Raw genomic sequence first — 17,005 nt, forward strand, 5'->3', positions numbered from 1 at the left:
CTCGCTTCTTATTTGTGGCCGCCTCTGTCAATTAGGCGCGCGCTCCGCGGCGGGCAGTTCGCCTGGCGGCTGTGAGGCGGCGGCTTCTCCTCTCCGGCTGTTCTCGGGGGGAGGCTGGAGCCTCGGAGGGCTGGGTGGCCCGGGTCGGGGCGAAGCCTCTTCTGAGCAGGTTAGTGGCTGCCGGCCGCCGCCCCTGGGCCAACCCCCGCTCCCGTCACAGCGGGCTCCCGGTGTAGGGCTTGCTCCGGGCCGGGCTGCGGGAGGTGGCTCATGGTGGAGGTGGTTGGTTGTGGTGGTACCGGCTCGTCTTTGGCTCTTCTCTTTAAATCGCGCCTTAGCCTCAAATATTCCCGTTTCCCCTTGCAGCCAGAACGCCGCATAAAGCTGTCAAACCTGAAAATAATCTCTCCTAGCAACTACCTTCTAATAATCTGTCTGGAGACTTCTGCCAGCTGAGGGCGGGAGATGTCTGTGCTGTCAGTTTTGTAACTGAAGCAGACTTTCTGCCAGGAAGGGTGGATGAAGGTATAGAAAAGGTGGTGTGCATTTTTTTACCATCTGTGTGTCTTAATTTAGGTGTTTTTCATATTGACTGGCAAAGTTGGGAGTGGAATTTGCAAGACAATAGTCTATACTCAAGTAAACAGAGTTTTGCTTACTTATTTTGATATGTAACTGTAACTGTAAGGTAGCTTTGGGGAGGAGATAGTGTCTCTTCCAGAGTATACATCTTACAAATTTTGATCATAATATTAAGTTTGGAACAGGTTTATAAAATGTGTTAATATCTTTTCCACAATTCTTTCTAGGGTGTAATTGCTACTGAAGTAAAAATTTAAAGGAGGCCTCATGACAACAAAAGCAAACTTTGCTGTGACAGCAGGATCTATAGTTGTCCCTTATGGACATGTGATTGGAAATGAGAAGTGGAGAGGGTCAGAGATTGCCCAAAGGCTACAAGGTAAGCACAAACAAATTGGAAGAGGAAAAACAGGTTGAGCAAAGTATTCCCCTCTATCACCCAGTACTGTTAAGATGGGCTGGAATATGCTTTACCCTGTGCCTGACTGGTTCCATATTTGTGGTACAGCCTCTGTTAGCAGGCTGAAAATTCCTATCTGTCTATTCTATGTGATCAGTTCTGCCATATTTGCACAGCTGCTGAGCACTATAGAAAAGAAGCAGAAGTATCTGCTTCTTGAGAACCGCAACAGTGGGGCTATCGTGAATATGCATCTCCACTGAAGACCCTTTAATTCACATGAATACTGGGTCTGTCTTATCATCTGCTGGCACAGCAAACTAAATTAATATGATCCTTTCAGAGTAGCATGTGATGGTTTTGTTCAAGTCTGGAGTTTACTGAGAAGCTATAGCATTTTCAAATCTGTAATTTGAAAGTGCTATTAATTGACATGAAAGGCACCACACAGTACTTTGGATTGCTTGTGCTAGTTTTGCTTAAAGAGAAGTAAGGCTTTTAAACAATATGAAGTGTGTTACCAAGTCACCAGGATTACTGACACATTAGGAAGGTTGCGCTGTGAAGTAATTACTAGTATTTTTTTTTTAACTATTGTATTTTTCTTTTTAACATTCTCACTTTAAGGGAAAATTAGACTCATCTTTGAAGATGGCTTGGGACTTGTGGATTTTCATCTTTCAAACAGAACTTGCATTTTTTATATATCTGAGGCAGATTTGGTTGCAGGGGATGAATTCAAACGAAGATTGGTTCGGTTTAGAAATGTAAGTACTGCATAAAGAGAAAAGGAGAAGTTTTAAATTGATATCTGTTTTTTTCCATGCTTCTGAAACATTGTGTTGTTTTTAAATTCTAGTGGACCTAAACTTTTGTGATAATTTCCACCTGAAAACTGAAAAATTTTACAGCTGTGTTAATAGTGCTGTATTAAACCTCAGTACTGTTACTGCAACTTCTGTTCTTCCTCTGATTTGCTTTCAGGCAGCTCACACTTGAGTGAAGTTTGGTCTCTGTTGCATCGTATCAGCTTGTCATTAACAAGGTCTTTTCTTTTTCCCTTTCAATACAGGTCAACAGTCTTTGGGGAATTGTAATTGTGGAGACAACTCAAATAAGTGATCAGTACTTCTTAGCTGTACAGAAGTTTGTTGTACTAGAACTCGGAATGGTATTGCTTCCTGTGGCAAATCAAGGAGAAGCTTCTCAACTTATTACTCAGCTAGTAAGTTTCTGTGTTAGTGGACAAACATTTATTAAAATGCGGGACATGAGGAGGATGACCTGTTTTTGCACAATCATCACTCATTTCAGAAAGAATACCTGGGATTTTAAAGGAACACAACATGTTTTATTGTTTGAATGTAAAGAATAAACATCCTACAACAGTGGTATGGTAGTATAATTCATCAGAAAGAGGGTTCATTTGGGAGCAGAGAACAAAAGGTGAAGAATATGATACTGGACTTTTTTTAATGCAATCTTGCACTAAGATGCCACACTAGGTAGTCCTCACTTAAGTTCTCTGTCAAAACCAACTTCAGATTTTGCTTTGTGTCAGGCTGGGGACACTGCGCTCTTATCTTGTTTCTCCTTTCCTTTATCCTTACTCTGATTGCATCAAAAAGATGACGAAATCATTGTTTTATTAAGAAACTGTTGGTTTCCTAATGAGACTTTGTGGATCTGCATCAAAACTGTTAATAAGGGCACACACTTAAGGAGAGAGTTTGTTTTTAAAACTTTCTACTGTTTGCATTGAACTCTTGAGATGAAAGTATTTTAAAAAACAAAACCTGAGCTCCAACAGAGGGCACTCAGTGTCACTTACTGTTTTGCTTTGCTTTAGGTCCGTGAACAAAGTAAGGATCACAACAGTAACCCCTTTCTTCGTAAACAGTGTTCTCAGCTGGCAGAGCCATCAGTGTTTCGAACCGTGCAACAAATTCCAGGAGTTGGGAAAACAAAAGCTCTACTTTTACTGCAACAGTTTGGAAGCATCCACGGGATTTGTAATGCATCTGTCAAAGAACTTGAGCTAGTAGTTGGACAAACGGTAGCACAACAAATTTACTGTTTTCTAGGTTCCTGATATGCATGTATAGTGCAGTTTGGGAAAACAAAGGTTTTTTGTTTCTTTCTTGTGAATTGTAAGATTTTGGTGGTGATATTCATATTATGGCAATTTCTGTAATCCTGGTAACAACTAGAGGGTATTGACTAATTGTCCAGACCTTACTCTGCTGCTTCTTTACAGCTGTTCTGCTCATATAGATTGAGTTGTGAAAATTACCTTGGAAAGAGAACTGTAAAGTGTTTTGCACTGTACAAAAAAAAAAAAAAAAAAAAAAAACCTAACCAAAAAAAAAATGAAAGCAAGCTGTCCCTTTCAGCATCCACGGAAAAAAAATGGAAAAGCAATTTGCTTGCTTACTTTTGTCTTGCAGAAATATTGTTAATATATGGGTGATGTTATCTTCTCAGTAACTAAAAGGGAGTTACAGTGCTTTGAAAAAGTTAGCATTCACTGATTTATAGTAACATCTTTGACTTATAATTCTTTGGGGTTCCGAAAGTGCTACTGGAATACATCTTTGACTTCACACTAACTTATTTCTCTGTTTCTTTTTTCAGTTCACAGGGTGTTAACAAATTTTTTGTCTTTGTGTCCAATATAAAAAATCTTTGTTAATTCATGTTGCACTTTTGAATATAGGTTTGGATAATTATAATCAATTACAATATGTTTTGACACATTATCAACTGCAACATATAACATCAGTTATTTTCTTTGCAGCATATAATATGGAGAGCTTTGATCAAAATTCCTAATTCAACCTGTTCTTCCAGTATTAATCTTTCAAGAGTTATTTGTAAAGACGAGGGTTGGTTTTCCTGACATCTTGCATTTTATTTTAAATTATACTCATCTCATTTAGTAAGGGTAGAATTGCCTTTTGCTGTAATACACCCAATAAAGGAGGTGTATGAAAAGCTTCTTTTATAGTACTTACATTTTGGATCACAGCAGGAAGGCAGTTGAGCAGGATTTTCAACTCCCTTTCATAAACTAAAGAGAAGTGAATAATAGAGCCTTGGCAGCTCTGTAACCAATCTCATCCACCAGTTAGCATGGATAGCAGATAGACCTGTTATTTATATTCATTCCTTACTTGGCATGAAAATGCAATTTGGCTATAAATATTTAATTTACCGAATAAGAAACATCAGAATTTCAAGAACTACAGGACAAGATAATACTACTTTCTTACAACTAGGGAATGCTTAGGATTATTTATAAGTCTGTTTAGATTTTACTCCCTCTCTCTGACTTTGTCACTTTGCTATGGAGACTAGATTTCACATCTGAAGGTATGTGGCTATTGATGTGGCAAGGCAAACACCTTTTTACTACTTCAAATGGCCATCTGTTCAGTGCATTAAATAAAGTTCAATTAAAGTAGTAACGATTAGGATTAATGGAGTTATAGTCTGAACTACAAATCTATTGCTGTAGCTGTTATCTACCACTGACTGTAGAATGAGTCTTTAGTTAGCTGACAAAACACAGTGAGTCTGTATTCGTATGGCACTGAAAAGCCCAAATTTTCACTTGAATTGGAGGGCAGGGCAGGGATGGTTAAATAAAAAAAAGATCCCCACCACAACCTTTCTTCAAGGACTAGTGAGTGTAAAGATGGGAATGGAAAGGCAGTTAATCATGCAGGTAAGGGGGAGGATATTTGCCACAAGAATATCGTAGTGGGTTAAGACAGATGAAGAACTGGAAGGGTGATTCATGTGACTTTACTAAAGCTTTCATTAGGTAGACAGTAATTTTAGCCATACATGCAAGGTAAATATCTTCTGCATGGAATATAGTGTGACAAGGTCTTGTTTATCAGAACCTGACTGCTGCTGTTTGCGTGTGTAAACAAAGTGCTGCTACACATGTAGAATAACTACTAGTAATCTATGACTTTTTTTTTTACCTAACCTTTATAGGGAGACTAGAACTATGTTAACATACTTTGTAACAAGGAAGTTTTAGACTATGATTTATAAGTTCCTGTATTATACAATATTAACTTTTAAGAAAGGCAGTTTCTTAGATCTTTGTAAGCAACATTATAGAAACATGTAAGAGGTATGCCAGCAGTAAATAGTGAAAACCTGTAAATTATGCTGTAGCATCCCAGCGGTAGTGGAATCAAAAAGGCAGTGGAATACTAAATGGCAGCATCTGATTTTTATTCTTAAATAAGTATCATCAACATATTTACACCTATTACATAAGAAACTAAAAATAAATGACAATTTTAAAGTTTACACCGAGACGCAAACTTTCCCCTTAAGTTTTGAGTATCAAACAGCATATATCTACTCTGTAGATGGCAATGTTAACTAACACTACAGTGTTAGCTATTTTCATTTAATTTCAGAAAATAGAAGAATCTCAAAGAAATGCTCACAGTTTTTTTTTTGTTTCCCTCAAAATATATAGCTCATACTTGCTCATTAATTGTTCCAAGGGGAGGAAGATGATTTTATATCTATTTGCATTTTTTTTTCTTGGTCTGATAGTAAATAAATATTCTGCCACTGAGACTGACAAGCACTTCTTTTCTCATTTTAAAGCTTCACCACAATTTATGTGCTCTTGATCAATATTCTGGAGTATGTCAGTTTTGAGATTTGTTCCATGGTTGACAATTTTATCAAGACTAATGAGATGCAAGTCTTAAGGTAAGTAGGTTAAATACTTTCAAGTTTGAAATAAAGCCTGGTTTTAACAACTGAATGAGCAGGCATTTAAAAGGTAACCTAGATCAGAAAAAGAGCAGCGTAAAAGCCTTGTGTAGTTCAAAAGATCTTTTGACTTCTAAGCCTTCTAATTCTCTTCCAGAATTAAATTAACTATTTGGTAGAATACACCTAGTACTCTTGGAAAAAGAATGTCTATGTGTAAAGACCACAACTACACAACACTGCCCTTGGCACAAGGTTAGTTTCTCTAAATAACATTATTCTTTTTCACTGGAGGTTTAAGATAATTCTTTAGTGTTAAGTGATTTATTATTGACTCTAAACTTTTACAGCAAAATCATCCTTTAATGTGTCCCCTAGTGTTTTCCATACAGCATGAATTTTGTAATAAATAAGTCCCATCTAGCGTAGTTATAAAAAAAAATAGTCATGATAATGTATTTTGCAATTCCAAAGGAATGCAGTCTTCATGTAAGCAATTTTATCTACAACTTGTTGCATACCTTCCAAACCACTTCATTCTAACCTTCAAATAGTCCAGTTTTACAGTTTTTGCCAGCCTCTGACCTTCATAGTGGCTCAATACACAGTAAATGAAGTCAAGGGCATTTGTCTGAATTTTTATATACATGTGTATAAAGATAAAATTGATCAATACTTTTTATATACATTTCAAGGAAAAATGTCACATTAACAGATCTATCTGTGAAAGGTTCAGTACAACGAACTTTCTGTGTTCAGAAGCGTGAAGGGAGAAAGCTTCTTCTTAATCTGAGAACTTCCAGCCACAGCTGAAGGCAGGCAGAGGGTACTTGCAGCTTTCTGTCTATTTTTAGTTCCCCAACTTAGAAAAGGCAGTTTCAGTGGGGCTTTCTTTGTCTGATCAATCTTATCCTCTTCCATTGCTAAACAGATTAAGGAGTATGTCTTCTGCATTCCCACAGAATAAGTTGCACTCTTACTATGCTGTAGGAAAAAGAGAAGCAGTATAAGAATCAGTCAGTCACCCAAAATAGGTCAAAATTTTGAAGCTAACAAAGGAGTACTGTGCAAATAGTTTTCCAAGGCAGACTACAGCAAGCTTTCTGTGCTAATGACATGCTAGGGAACACAAAGCCCTTCAGAGTGCTGTGATTCTAGTATTTTGTCTGTGTAAACTCAAGCATATACTATGCAAAGCATAAAGGGACTTGTGAATCTTTTCCATGGGTTCTGTTACAGTTAGCACTTATTACCTTATAGCAAAACTGTACAATATATACACCAACCTCTCTACAAAGCTGAAGTATGTAGCTCTTGCACAAATCTCTGAAGGAGTCTTTTTGCTGTCTTTGGACAGGTTCTGTATTGATTGCAACTATGACAAGAGCTACTGTAGGCCATTCTTTTGGGATACCTGGAAGGCACAGCCTTCTCTGTCTTATCTTAGCTCTGCCCTGAAGCAATTTAATTGTATTCTAGGCTTTGGTTTCCAGTAGCAGTTGGTAATGGCAGGTGTGCAGTTCCTTATTTTCAATATGGAAAATCAACTTCTGAAACAAAACAAGGAAACCTAACAGTAGTAAGAGCACCTTGATCACTTCTAAGGCTTTCCTAATACTTCAGTGCCTAAGCTTGCCAGGGAATGTTAGAGGCATGAAGCAGTGGATTTAGCTGAACTACAGGTTCTCTCACACTACAAATAAATTTATGTTATTTAGAGCTTAACATTTTTTAATCTTGTGATCATTTTTCCTTAGTCAAAAGCTTCTACAGCAGCTTAGTAACTAACTAGACAGTTGAAGTCCATGAAAATACATACATACATTCATCTGTGATCTAATACAGAAGTCACTGATCATTTATGTTAATAGTACATAGAAAATAAGCATGTAGTCTTGGATGTTCTATTTCATTCCATTATTGTTTCATTGTGGCTTTTCCAAAGCTGAACAGGGTAATATTTTCATGCAAGTTCAGGGAAAATAAAACGTGCCCTGGAATTTATAATGCAATAAATCAAAGGAGCTCCACTACAAAAAACCCCACCGCCTAACCATGCTTAGGCACACAGACTGTACTTTAGCTTGCTCAGTCATGATGATTTAAATAGACTGTTTAAAACTGAACACATGCCTGAATGCTTTATGCATTCACTGGTGGAGTGGGATATCTGAATACATGAAAGTAAACAATGATCAGGGACTGAAGCCACGAAACTGAGAAAACTTCCACATATCCAATTTGCAAAACATATTTGCATCATTACATACCATAGATGCTGCTGTATCCTGGCAACTGATAACCTCGATCTCAATGGGCTGCTCTCCCATGCTTTTGAATTTTTCCAGCACCTCATTTACTCCAAGCCACTTGCAATCCACACCACCAACTGAAACAATGTAGTCACCTTCTTTTAGGCCCATTGACTGTAAAAAAATTTTGCACAGGTTATTCAGAATTATAAAGAGGTGTAAAATGTTTTTGTCATCATACAGTATCTGCCCTAAAGGCATTTCCCTTTTAGATGTGATAAAAACATTGTCTAGCTAAACATGTAGAACAGAAGTATATATATAACATAGAAACATGCAACTTTTTCAAGTATACAAATTACCTATTTAAGTTACCGTTGACAAATGTAATTCTGGCATACTCAAATGTTGGCTCTTATGTCATTTTCACTTTTCTCCTTAAGTAAGTGAAATCTGGTTCTTACTACCTTATCATCCCTCATGAGATATTTTCTCCTGTCTTCACTTCTATTTCTTTAGTATTTTGTTGTTGCTGCTTTCTAGAGCATTTAACCCTTCTAACTTCCTGAAATAAAAGGGGAATAACAGTTGCTTTTATTATTTGTGACTTTTTATCTATTAAGTGTGAATGGATACTCAAAACATCTAAGGTGTACATAGCACTGAAAATGCGTTCAATATTAATGACTATACTGATGTATAGTAGAACTCAGTAAATTCTCCATGTATCAGTATGAATGAGCTAAAGTTACATTTCAAAGACTGTAATGCTAGAGTCTGGAGATAAATTGTTAATGTTGAATCAATGTACTTACTGCTGCAGAACAAACTGGATCAAGACAATAAATCTGTACTGGTGAACCTCCTTTAAGACTGAATCCTAGCTCTCCTGTTTCATGATGGATGCAAATGGAACGCGGAGCCGTCCATCTCTGCTTGGCTGAGAACACTGTCAGTGGGCCCTGGAGATAACATAGCAGCAGGCACATTACAGTTTACTGTCATTCATAAGTAAGCATTTCTAATTTTTTTATGTTATAATACTTTAAGCTCATCTTATATAGGTTTTACTCAGGTTAACTTCCAGATACTTCTATTGAAATGGAAGAGTGAGATTTATCCCAGAAGTTTAAGATGTCCCCTGAAGTGCTCAGCCCTACTTCATGACTGTTCAGGTGATGCTTCAGACAGAACAGGATGACAGCAATTGCTAAGTTATTCTGAGATCTCTGTCAAGGTGTGCATAACCTTTTGGCTGCAGCAGGCTCTAAGGTCCTCTATTACTCCATTGCGGAGGAGATACAAGTGGTTCGTGAAACATTGCATATTCTGATCCTAACTGCAACTTCCAATTCCCTTTGCCCACTGATACACACAGAGTCACCTGAAAGACTGGCTTTGTAGCACGCAACATTACACATTCTACATGCTCATCTCCAAGTACTACATGTTTCTCCCTGCCTTTAAGGTGTATGCAGTTATCTGTTGAAACTTCACAGGCCTTTCACAAAGGTTATAAAGAATGAATGCTGTGCAAAGCCACATAGAAATGGCAGTTTTATTCTTTGCTAGTCTCAAGCTGACTTATATCTCTGCAACTACAAGTGATCTAATAACTTTTGAAAAAAACCCAGCTACTACAGGATCATTTTTTCAGGCTACAATACTTGTGTCCCTTCCCTTGCATTATAGTAAATTTATACTTGCTAGCAAAATGACAGAAGTTGGTCAGCATTAGCATTTTACATACCAGCCTGTGAAAGAAGTCTTTAACTTTCACCTTGGAAAACTGAGGAGCGATTGTTTCTATTCTGTGCTCTGTTTTAGCTAAAAGAAAAACAAAATAATTTTCTCTCAAGTATTAGTTAAAAGGCATGCACATTTATTTTTCTTGCATTCCAAGCTAGATAGAAACTTCTCTTAAATTCTTACCAGGCTATAGAATAACTCACTTTTTGTGGAAATGTGTAAGACAAATATCTGAATCACCTTAAAAATATCTTCAGAGCACATAGTATCAATACAGAAAACTTCATCCATCCAAACAAAAATATGTTGTTTCCCTCTTTAATTTATTTTTCTTTGAAAAAAATACCAGTGCTCATTCTTTCCCACTCTTTCCCAAGAGGAAAGAGTTGGATGGGCTGGACTAAGGTAGGAAGAACCAATAGCAATCAAATTGAGTTAAAAACTTTGACTGGTATAAGAGCTGTGCTACAAGAAACAGTTATTGGTTTTCTCCAGTATTATTTCAGATCTTAAAATTTTCACATTTTTTTCTATCTCACAAGATAGTCACCAAAAAAAGATTAATTCTAAATAATAACTATTGTTATCTACCCCAGAAAATGATGTGGCCAGAGAAAAACACTGTAAAACAGCTGTAACAAAATTAGTTTATCTGTGATTGAGGAAATGTGTAAGGAATCTGAACTCAAACGTACAGTATAAATTGTCCATTATTTATATTATGTAGGAATGCATATTATATATGTATACATATACTTAAAAGCATACCCCCATGAAAGCATATATGTATATGATTAGATACCCTTTATTTCTAGCTGTGTATACTTACAAAGGATATCCGGAGCCTGGATCAGGCTGAGAAAGTCATCTTCCGTCTCTTGCTGAGCATATTTGAGAAGCGAGCGCTTATGTGCAGCTGTCAGAACCTCCTGAAGAACATCAATATTTCGAAGCTTTTTGCACAGACCACAGACTCTTAGAGCTTCTTCATGGTAAACAATGGCTTTGCGTAAATGTGCTTTCCCTGAAAAAAATTAGAAACTGTTGGTTGTCTTCCACAGACAATAAACATGAGGTAATTTTCAAACTGTATTTAGTAGCTGGGTGAAACTGGCAGTTACCTAATTGCTTTCTCTGAACTTTGTCCTTTAAAATGGTGAGAACCATCAGTCCTTCAGGCATGTAGTCATACAGCTGGGACAAGGCTTTCTCCTGCTGATCTTCATCATCACCAGACTGCACTATAATTATTGATACAGAACATTAACAATTACACATCTCCTGGTGCCCTGTTCCCTTAGGTGGATTGTTGTCTAGTTATTACTACCTTCTCTCCAAAAGCAGTCAAATATTTTTACACATATATATTCATGGAAATTTCAAGTTTTTAGGACTATCATTTTTATCATCTGCAGTATGCAAGTAATACTTTGCCAGAACCAAACAATTCAGTGGCATACAACAGCTATAACTTCCTTTTGTTTCTGCAAAAGTTAGTTTATTGAACTTTCACATTCTTCTGCAAAGAAGGAAAAAGCATGGCCTCATACCTGAATGGGAAAATGGCCACAAATTAACATATATTGAAACCCCAGAGTTCCTGGCTCCTAGTCTTATTCATATTATAACTGTTTATGTGGGTTTTATTGTTATTTATATGACTATATATAGAAAATATACGATTCTTACATTCATGGTCACACAGAATGGTGGCAGTGAAGTAATGTGCCAGAGCTTTGTAATGGTCTGACTTTATTTGTGCCAGTTTAGACCAGGAATAGGGGATATTCTCTTTCACTGGTTCCTGATTCATTGCAGTGTTAACCAGCATGTAAACCTCTCCCACCTAAAATAAAGCACAGAATTGAAGTATGAGAATTTAACATTACTTATTAGGAGCTCAAGTAAGGGATATTGTATTCAGCCTTAAGATAATTTCATGTGCATCACATCAAAGGGGGGTGTGGAAAGATGGTTAGAAAGGGTTAGAAATAAGTTTTGAGAAAATGTGAAATTTCATCTCCGATTTTTCCCTTTGTCTTGGTTTGGGCTGAAATAGAGTTAATATTCCTTTTCAGGGACTAGATGAGTGCTGTGTTTTGGATTTAGCTTTGGGTTTGGTATGGGAAAAATGCTGATAGCACACTGGTGTTTTCAGCTGCTGCCGAGACTTCAAGGACTCTCCGACTCCCCATGTCCTGCCCGTGCGCAAGGACACAGGGAGGGAGCATGGGCAGAGCACCAGACCCAAATTGGCCAATGAAATATTCCATATCATGGAATGTCATGCTCACTATATAGAGGAGGGGTGTTTGGGAAGGAGCTCTCTCTCTCGCTTCCGGGATTGCGATTGTGGGATCTTGGTATCTCAGGGTCACTGGCCGGGAACGGGCTGGGTATTGGTTAGTGGGTGGTGAGCAATTACGCTGTACATTGCCTGTTTATATATTTCTTTTTGTTTTCCCCCCATCATCGTTATTGTTCTCGTTTTATTGCCATTATTAAACTGTTCTTATCTCAGCCTGCAAGTCTCCCTTCACCCCTCTAATCCCCTCCCCCATTCCCAGGTGGGGAGGGGGAAGGGAGGGTGATTAGCTGCGGTGGTTGGTTGCCCATCAGGCCCAAACCACAACACCCTTACAGGAAAAGTAAATCAATTTTGTGCAATAACAGATGGGCTAAGTCAGTCAATTTATATGGCTTCAGAGTTCAATAAAAACACCATATAATAAAGGGCTTTTAATTTACAAATACACCTCACTGGGTTAATTCATCTGAGAAAAAGGGTGAAGCATATTATTTATACAGTAGGTCTGTGCTTCACTTGTGAAACTGTGGAGTCTTATCAAGCCTTAAATTTGTATGGTTTAGTTAAAACAGGGCTACTATCCTTTATGCAGAGGAAATAAAATAGCTTTGCAAGCAGTGAATGCTGTTTTAATGGATCAAACAACTCCACCTGACAGAATCCAAAAATCCCCTACAGGCTGATCAATTCTACAGATAAGTCAGTGTGGCTTTATAGGGTTGGTAGGAAAGGCTTTGCCCATTTTTCTACTGTGGAACCATCAGGGCCCTTCCCCCAGTTACAATTTAAGCCTTTTTTGGACTTAGGCTTTTTAGGTTTGCATAACCTCCAGTGCAGAGCAATATGATAAATAGCTTGTAAAAAACCTTCAGCAAGTTCACTGCCCAAGTGTTCCAGCATGTTTATATTAAACTTCATGAGTTATGAATTAAAAAACAAAACAAAACAACAAAAAAAAAAAACACACAAAAAATAAATCATAGCAGTTCTAAAATAATGGTATTTAAATTGCAGCTATTTGCATTTTAATCTTCTGAAAGGTTGTGATTCTTGTTGTAGCTTGCGAGCGGTGCCTTGTTACTTTTGGTTTTCAGTAATGGTTGTTAACATTTAGGTTTAATAAATTCAGTTAATGTTACTAGAGGCTGTAGCTAGTAATACAGTACCAGAAACAGTTATTTTAAAGACTAAGTTTTAAGTCTCATACTTTACCTTGGCAACTTCCTGTGTCATTTTCACCAGTGTGAAAAACTCATTGCGTATTCCAGGAAGACCAATTTGCTCAAAAACACACTCTTGAGCTTGTGCAAGCATCATTTTTACTAGTACATTCAGCATAGCTGGGCTCATATCATAACTTGGTGTGTGAGTAAAGGTCTCCTTTAAGTAGCTTAGGACTCCTGAAATTACAAGATGATTTTGTCAGCATTACAGAGAGAGAAACAAGTTAACTTATTTCTAGCATGGATCATAATAATTAAGATTGAAAGCATACTTTCTAGTATTGCACTACAGCAATCTGAAGAGATTCTTAGTACACATGAAATTAAACTGACCTACAGGTTTTACTTTACATTCTCATCAAACATTTCCAGGCACAGTTCTCAAAATCACAATTCAGAGGAACAACAGAAGTTCCAGATTTTAAGGGCACTACCTTCAGATTTGCTTATAGCAGGTCTTGTGATTGACCATAACACTGTGCTGAACTGAATGTAACTTGTATATGAGAGTGATAAACCAGGGATTATACAAAGGACAAGGAAGAAAATGAAATCTACACAACTGTAAGGAGGTGACAGTAGAACTCTTGAATAGAAGAAAACACACAAACATATAATCTTAATTAATTATGAATCTCCTTTTCAGATGCTGCTAATTGCACTGTGTCTCCCAATGAAAGCTCAGTTCCATCTGTACAAGTAAACTAGAACAGTATATTTAACAGGGTAAAATTAGATTCTGCTTTAGACATTTGGTTCCACCAACATATGAATCATTTCTATAATTTATCAAATTAAAAACAAACACTAACTGTAGTGCAAATATTAAGTAACAGTTTCACAGATGGAAGCGTAACCTTCAGCATGCACGTCATCCAACTGGTTTAGTGAGTTCTACTGGCCTGCTAATTGCTGATAATACTACAAAAGTGTAATGAGAGACCTCTGCTTTTTGAGTATCCCAGCTTGTGTAATCTTACTTCTTGCCACTACATTCAGTTCTGTCCATGTTGTGCTTTATTTTCATACTACCAGTTTCTGAGATTTTTCATTTTCTCTGTTACACCTGTATCTTTTAACTTATTGCTATGCCCTTACACAAATTTGAATTGGCATTCTCTGCCTTTTTGCACCAAAAAAACCCAACCCCAAACTTTCCAGGCACATCCTAAGTACTGATGGAGTGCCAAACTGAAAGTACGGGGGGTGAGGGGAAGTTATCTATTTTTTTTTTTTTGTTCTCAACAAATTTCTGCTTATGCAATAAGCATATAGACACTGAGAGCTTTGTTGAGTATAGACTCTGTGCAACATTTTCCATTCAGCACAGAGAAATGGTTAATACATGCTCTATATCATCTCTCTACCAACATAATGAACAGTGTTACGGAGCCATGCGCAGAGGTACAATGAAATGCCTCCTGAGCACGTTGCTCTGGGGCCCTGCAAAGGTACTGTGGTAGCAAATGATGCGTTTCAATTTGTCAAGTAATTCTGTTCTGCAAATACATTGAAGTGAAAAGCACTGATTTTTATTTGCAAAATAGAAACGGCAGCAGAAAAAGGGAGAAATTTCTCAATTATTGAAATTTCTTTTAGATGAAATACAAAGGTTGAAAAACTATTTAATAACTGGATGAAGAAATGCTATCTTTTTTTTTGATATCTGTGTATTCAAGAGAGGGGTTTTATGACAATCCAACTCCATGGTCCACAGTTTGTAGCTGCTAAAGCTACCCATACAGTGGAAACAAATAGCCACAGATTGTTAGTGCAGACATACATCTTACAGTACATATTGATTATATAGGTCATGCCTTTAAGCATTATGTGTAGCACAGATGACATTTACAAAAAAATAGAAAGTCCACTTAGAAAAAAACAACAAAACAAGAGCTGCTATACCATGTTAGTTCAAGCTATATAATTCCCTTTATTAGAATTTGTATTTTTCTTCACTTGGGATAGAGATTGATTATTTTAAACCTGTTTGCCTTTGGAATCTATGGAAAATAGGTACGTAACTTCCAGTGAATTGCAAATTTCAGCAGAGAACACAGTAATATTAATTTTGAGGAGACCATATGGAAAACTAGGTTTTAAGCCCTTTATCCAATCTTTAAATCGTTTCTTGTACAGACTTTACAGCAGTGTAATATCACTGAAGTAAAACCAGCTATGTTGGTGAAATAAATGAACAATGAAGCAGTTAACATTAGGGCTATTGCCTGGACCTTTGAACTGCAGTTCATTAATCATTAACCACAGTATTCACTGTCTTTATCTGCATGTTCAGAGGACAGTTCCAAGTTTTGAATTAAAGCTTCACGTCAGCTCTTCACTAGGCTTCTTGGATTTCCCTATTCCTCCTTTTTTGCATAATGAATTCAGTGGGAAATGCAGATGTCAGGATGAGATTAGGAACATTTGCATCAAGACCTTCCCAATACTTTTAAATTTGTACCTGCAGCTCTCTGAAAAGCATCAACAGCATTTTCAAGTCCAGCCTGGGTCTGACGATTGCATCTTGTTCCAATCTGGGTGTAGAGGGCTCCAATGTTGAATAAAATACTAGCTTTTTCAAGCAACAGATTTTGTTGACACACAGGGACACCTGTGAAGGAATCATACCTTGGGAAAGAATTATTAGAAGTGTTAAGATTAGCAGAGTCCATTGAAACAGCAGATATTTTCATTCTGTTTTTCCAAAAGGGAATGGAATTCTTAATAATTGTTCTGCTACAGTGAAAATGAAGGTGAACAGAAGTACCATTATGTATTGTGAAGACAATTTAAGTGCTGCAAGCCAGAGAACGACCTCATTTGAGACTTAGTTTTCAGCAGGATTTATTTACAGCAGTGCATCCATAAGCATATTAGATCTAACACAAAAGCAACTATAAAACATGACAGAACTTGAGAATATATGGGGGAAGAATCCATACATGCTGCTATGTTCTTGCACTTAGATGTTGCCAAAGATCAACTATTGGCGTGGTCAAGAAATTCAACAGTTCCTCTTGGCTGTGTGGTAGTCATCTTTTTTCATCATAAAAATTCTAAATTCAGCATCAAACTTTGCTCACAGATCTAGTAAACACTCCATTATAATAAATTAAGTTGCTCCTGCTCTCTTCTGGCCCAAATACACCTCTTAACAAATTGAAGGAAGGGAATTAAGGTCTGACTCATTCCCCACCTGCTTCATGCAACAAGGTTCAGAGTCCAGGTAACATCTGTAGTTGTCCAAAATGAAGATTATTTTGTCTCTCTTTTCCCTTGCAGTAACCTACAGCCCAAATCACAATCTAGGCAATAGTTTTACTCTAAGCATGAAAAGAGTGTATTGTATTCAGGTTTACCCTTAACATGAAAAAAACAAAACAAAACAAAAAAAAAAACAACCAACCAACCAACCAAAAAAAAACACCACAGGGAGTGGAGGGGAGAAACACACTGACATGCTTCAAATTAAACAGAAGACAGTTAATGATTAACAGTGTGCAAAAAAAAAAAAAGGGGGGGGGGGGGGGCAAACATGAACTACATACTTACCATGTAAATAAAACTCCCATGTGCCTGCTGGGTGGGAAAAATCTGTTTTCTACATAACCAAGTTGAAGGAAATAGCTTATCAACATCTCAATGCCAGCTTCATCTCGGCTAGGAGTGCGGCAGGCCTTAAAATACAATAGATAAAAATAAGGTGTATTCTGTTAAGTTACAGGAATACCAAAACACC

At 37.2% G+C, this 17,005-nt stretch overlaps 2 protein-coding genes across 6 annotated transcripts in view; one reads left to right on the forward strand and one right to left on the reverse strand.

The window, feature by feature from the left end:
* Positions 1 to 59: 59 nt before the first annotated feature.
* FAAP24 (FA core complex associated protein 24) lies at positions 60 to 4,445 on the forward strand. Of its 3 annotated transcripts, none has more exons than XM_032987162.2 (6): positions 60 to 169; positions 367 to 536; positions 810 to 961; positions 1,610 to 1,749; positions 2,055 to 2,207; positions 2,832 to 4,445. In XM_032987162.2, exons 3-6 carry the CDS (start codon positions 850 to 852, stop codon positions 3,072 to 3,074), a joined length of 648 nt encoding a protein of 215 aa, XP_032843053.1. In that variant the 5' UTR covers positions 60 to 169; positions 367 to 536; positions 810 to 849; the 3' UTR covers positions 3,075 to 4,445. The 3 variants fall into 3 exon arrangements, with proteins under 3 accessions (XP_032843053.1, XP_032843054.1, XP_042653410.1); XM_032987163.2 differs by having other exon boundaries at positions 367 to 525; XM_042797476.1 differs by lacking the exons at positions 60 to 169; positions 367 to 536; positions 1,610 to 1,749 and having other exon boundaries at positions 835 to 961.
* A 1,025-nt stretch (positions 4,446 to 5,470) lies between these two features.
* RHPN2 (rhophilin Rho GTPase binding protein 2) overlaps positions 5,471 to 17,005 on the reverse strand; it is a 36,386-nt gene continuing 24,851 nt past the window's right edge. For all 3 annotated transcript variants that reach the window (XM_032987160.2, XM_042797474.1, XM_042797475.1), the window contains 10 exons: positions 16,819 to 16,943; positions 15,728 to 15,894; positions 13,253 to 13,440; positions 11,422 to 11,578; positions 10,854 to 10,973; positions 10,562 to 10,756; positions 9,734 to 9,810; positions 8,799 to 8,945; positions 8,002 to 8,157; positions 5,471 to 6,715 (listed from right to left, as the gene is read on the reverse strand). In XM_032987160.2, the coding sequence (XP_032843051.1) occupies positions 6,464 to 6,715; positions 8,002 to 8,157; positions 8,799 to 8,945; positions 9,734 to 9,810; positions 10,562 to 10,756; positions 10,854 to 10,973; positions 11,422 to 11,578; positions 13,253 to 13,440; positions 15,728 to 15,894; positions 16,819 to 16,943 (1,584 nt within the window). In that variant the 3' untranslated portion in view covers positions 5,471 to 6,463. The remainder of the gene's footprint in view (positions 6,716 to 8,001; positions 8,158 to 8,798; positions 8,946 to 9,733; positions 9,811 to 10,561; positions 10,757 to 10,853; positions 10,974 to 11,421; positions 11,579 to 13,252; positions 13,441 to 15,727; positions 15,895 to 16,818; positions 16,944 to 17,005) is intronic.

This window comes from Tyto alba, unplaced genomic scaffold (assembly GCF_018691265.1).
Source record: "Tyto alba isolate M040663 unplaced genomic scaffold, T.alba_DEE_v4.0 Super-Scaffold_26, whole genome shotgun sequence".
NCBI lineage: Eukaryota > Metazoa > Chordata > Aves > Strigiformes > Tytonidae > Tyto > Tyto alba.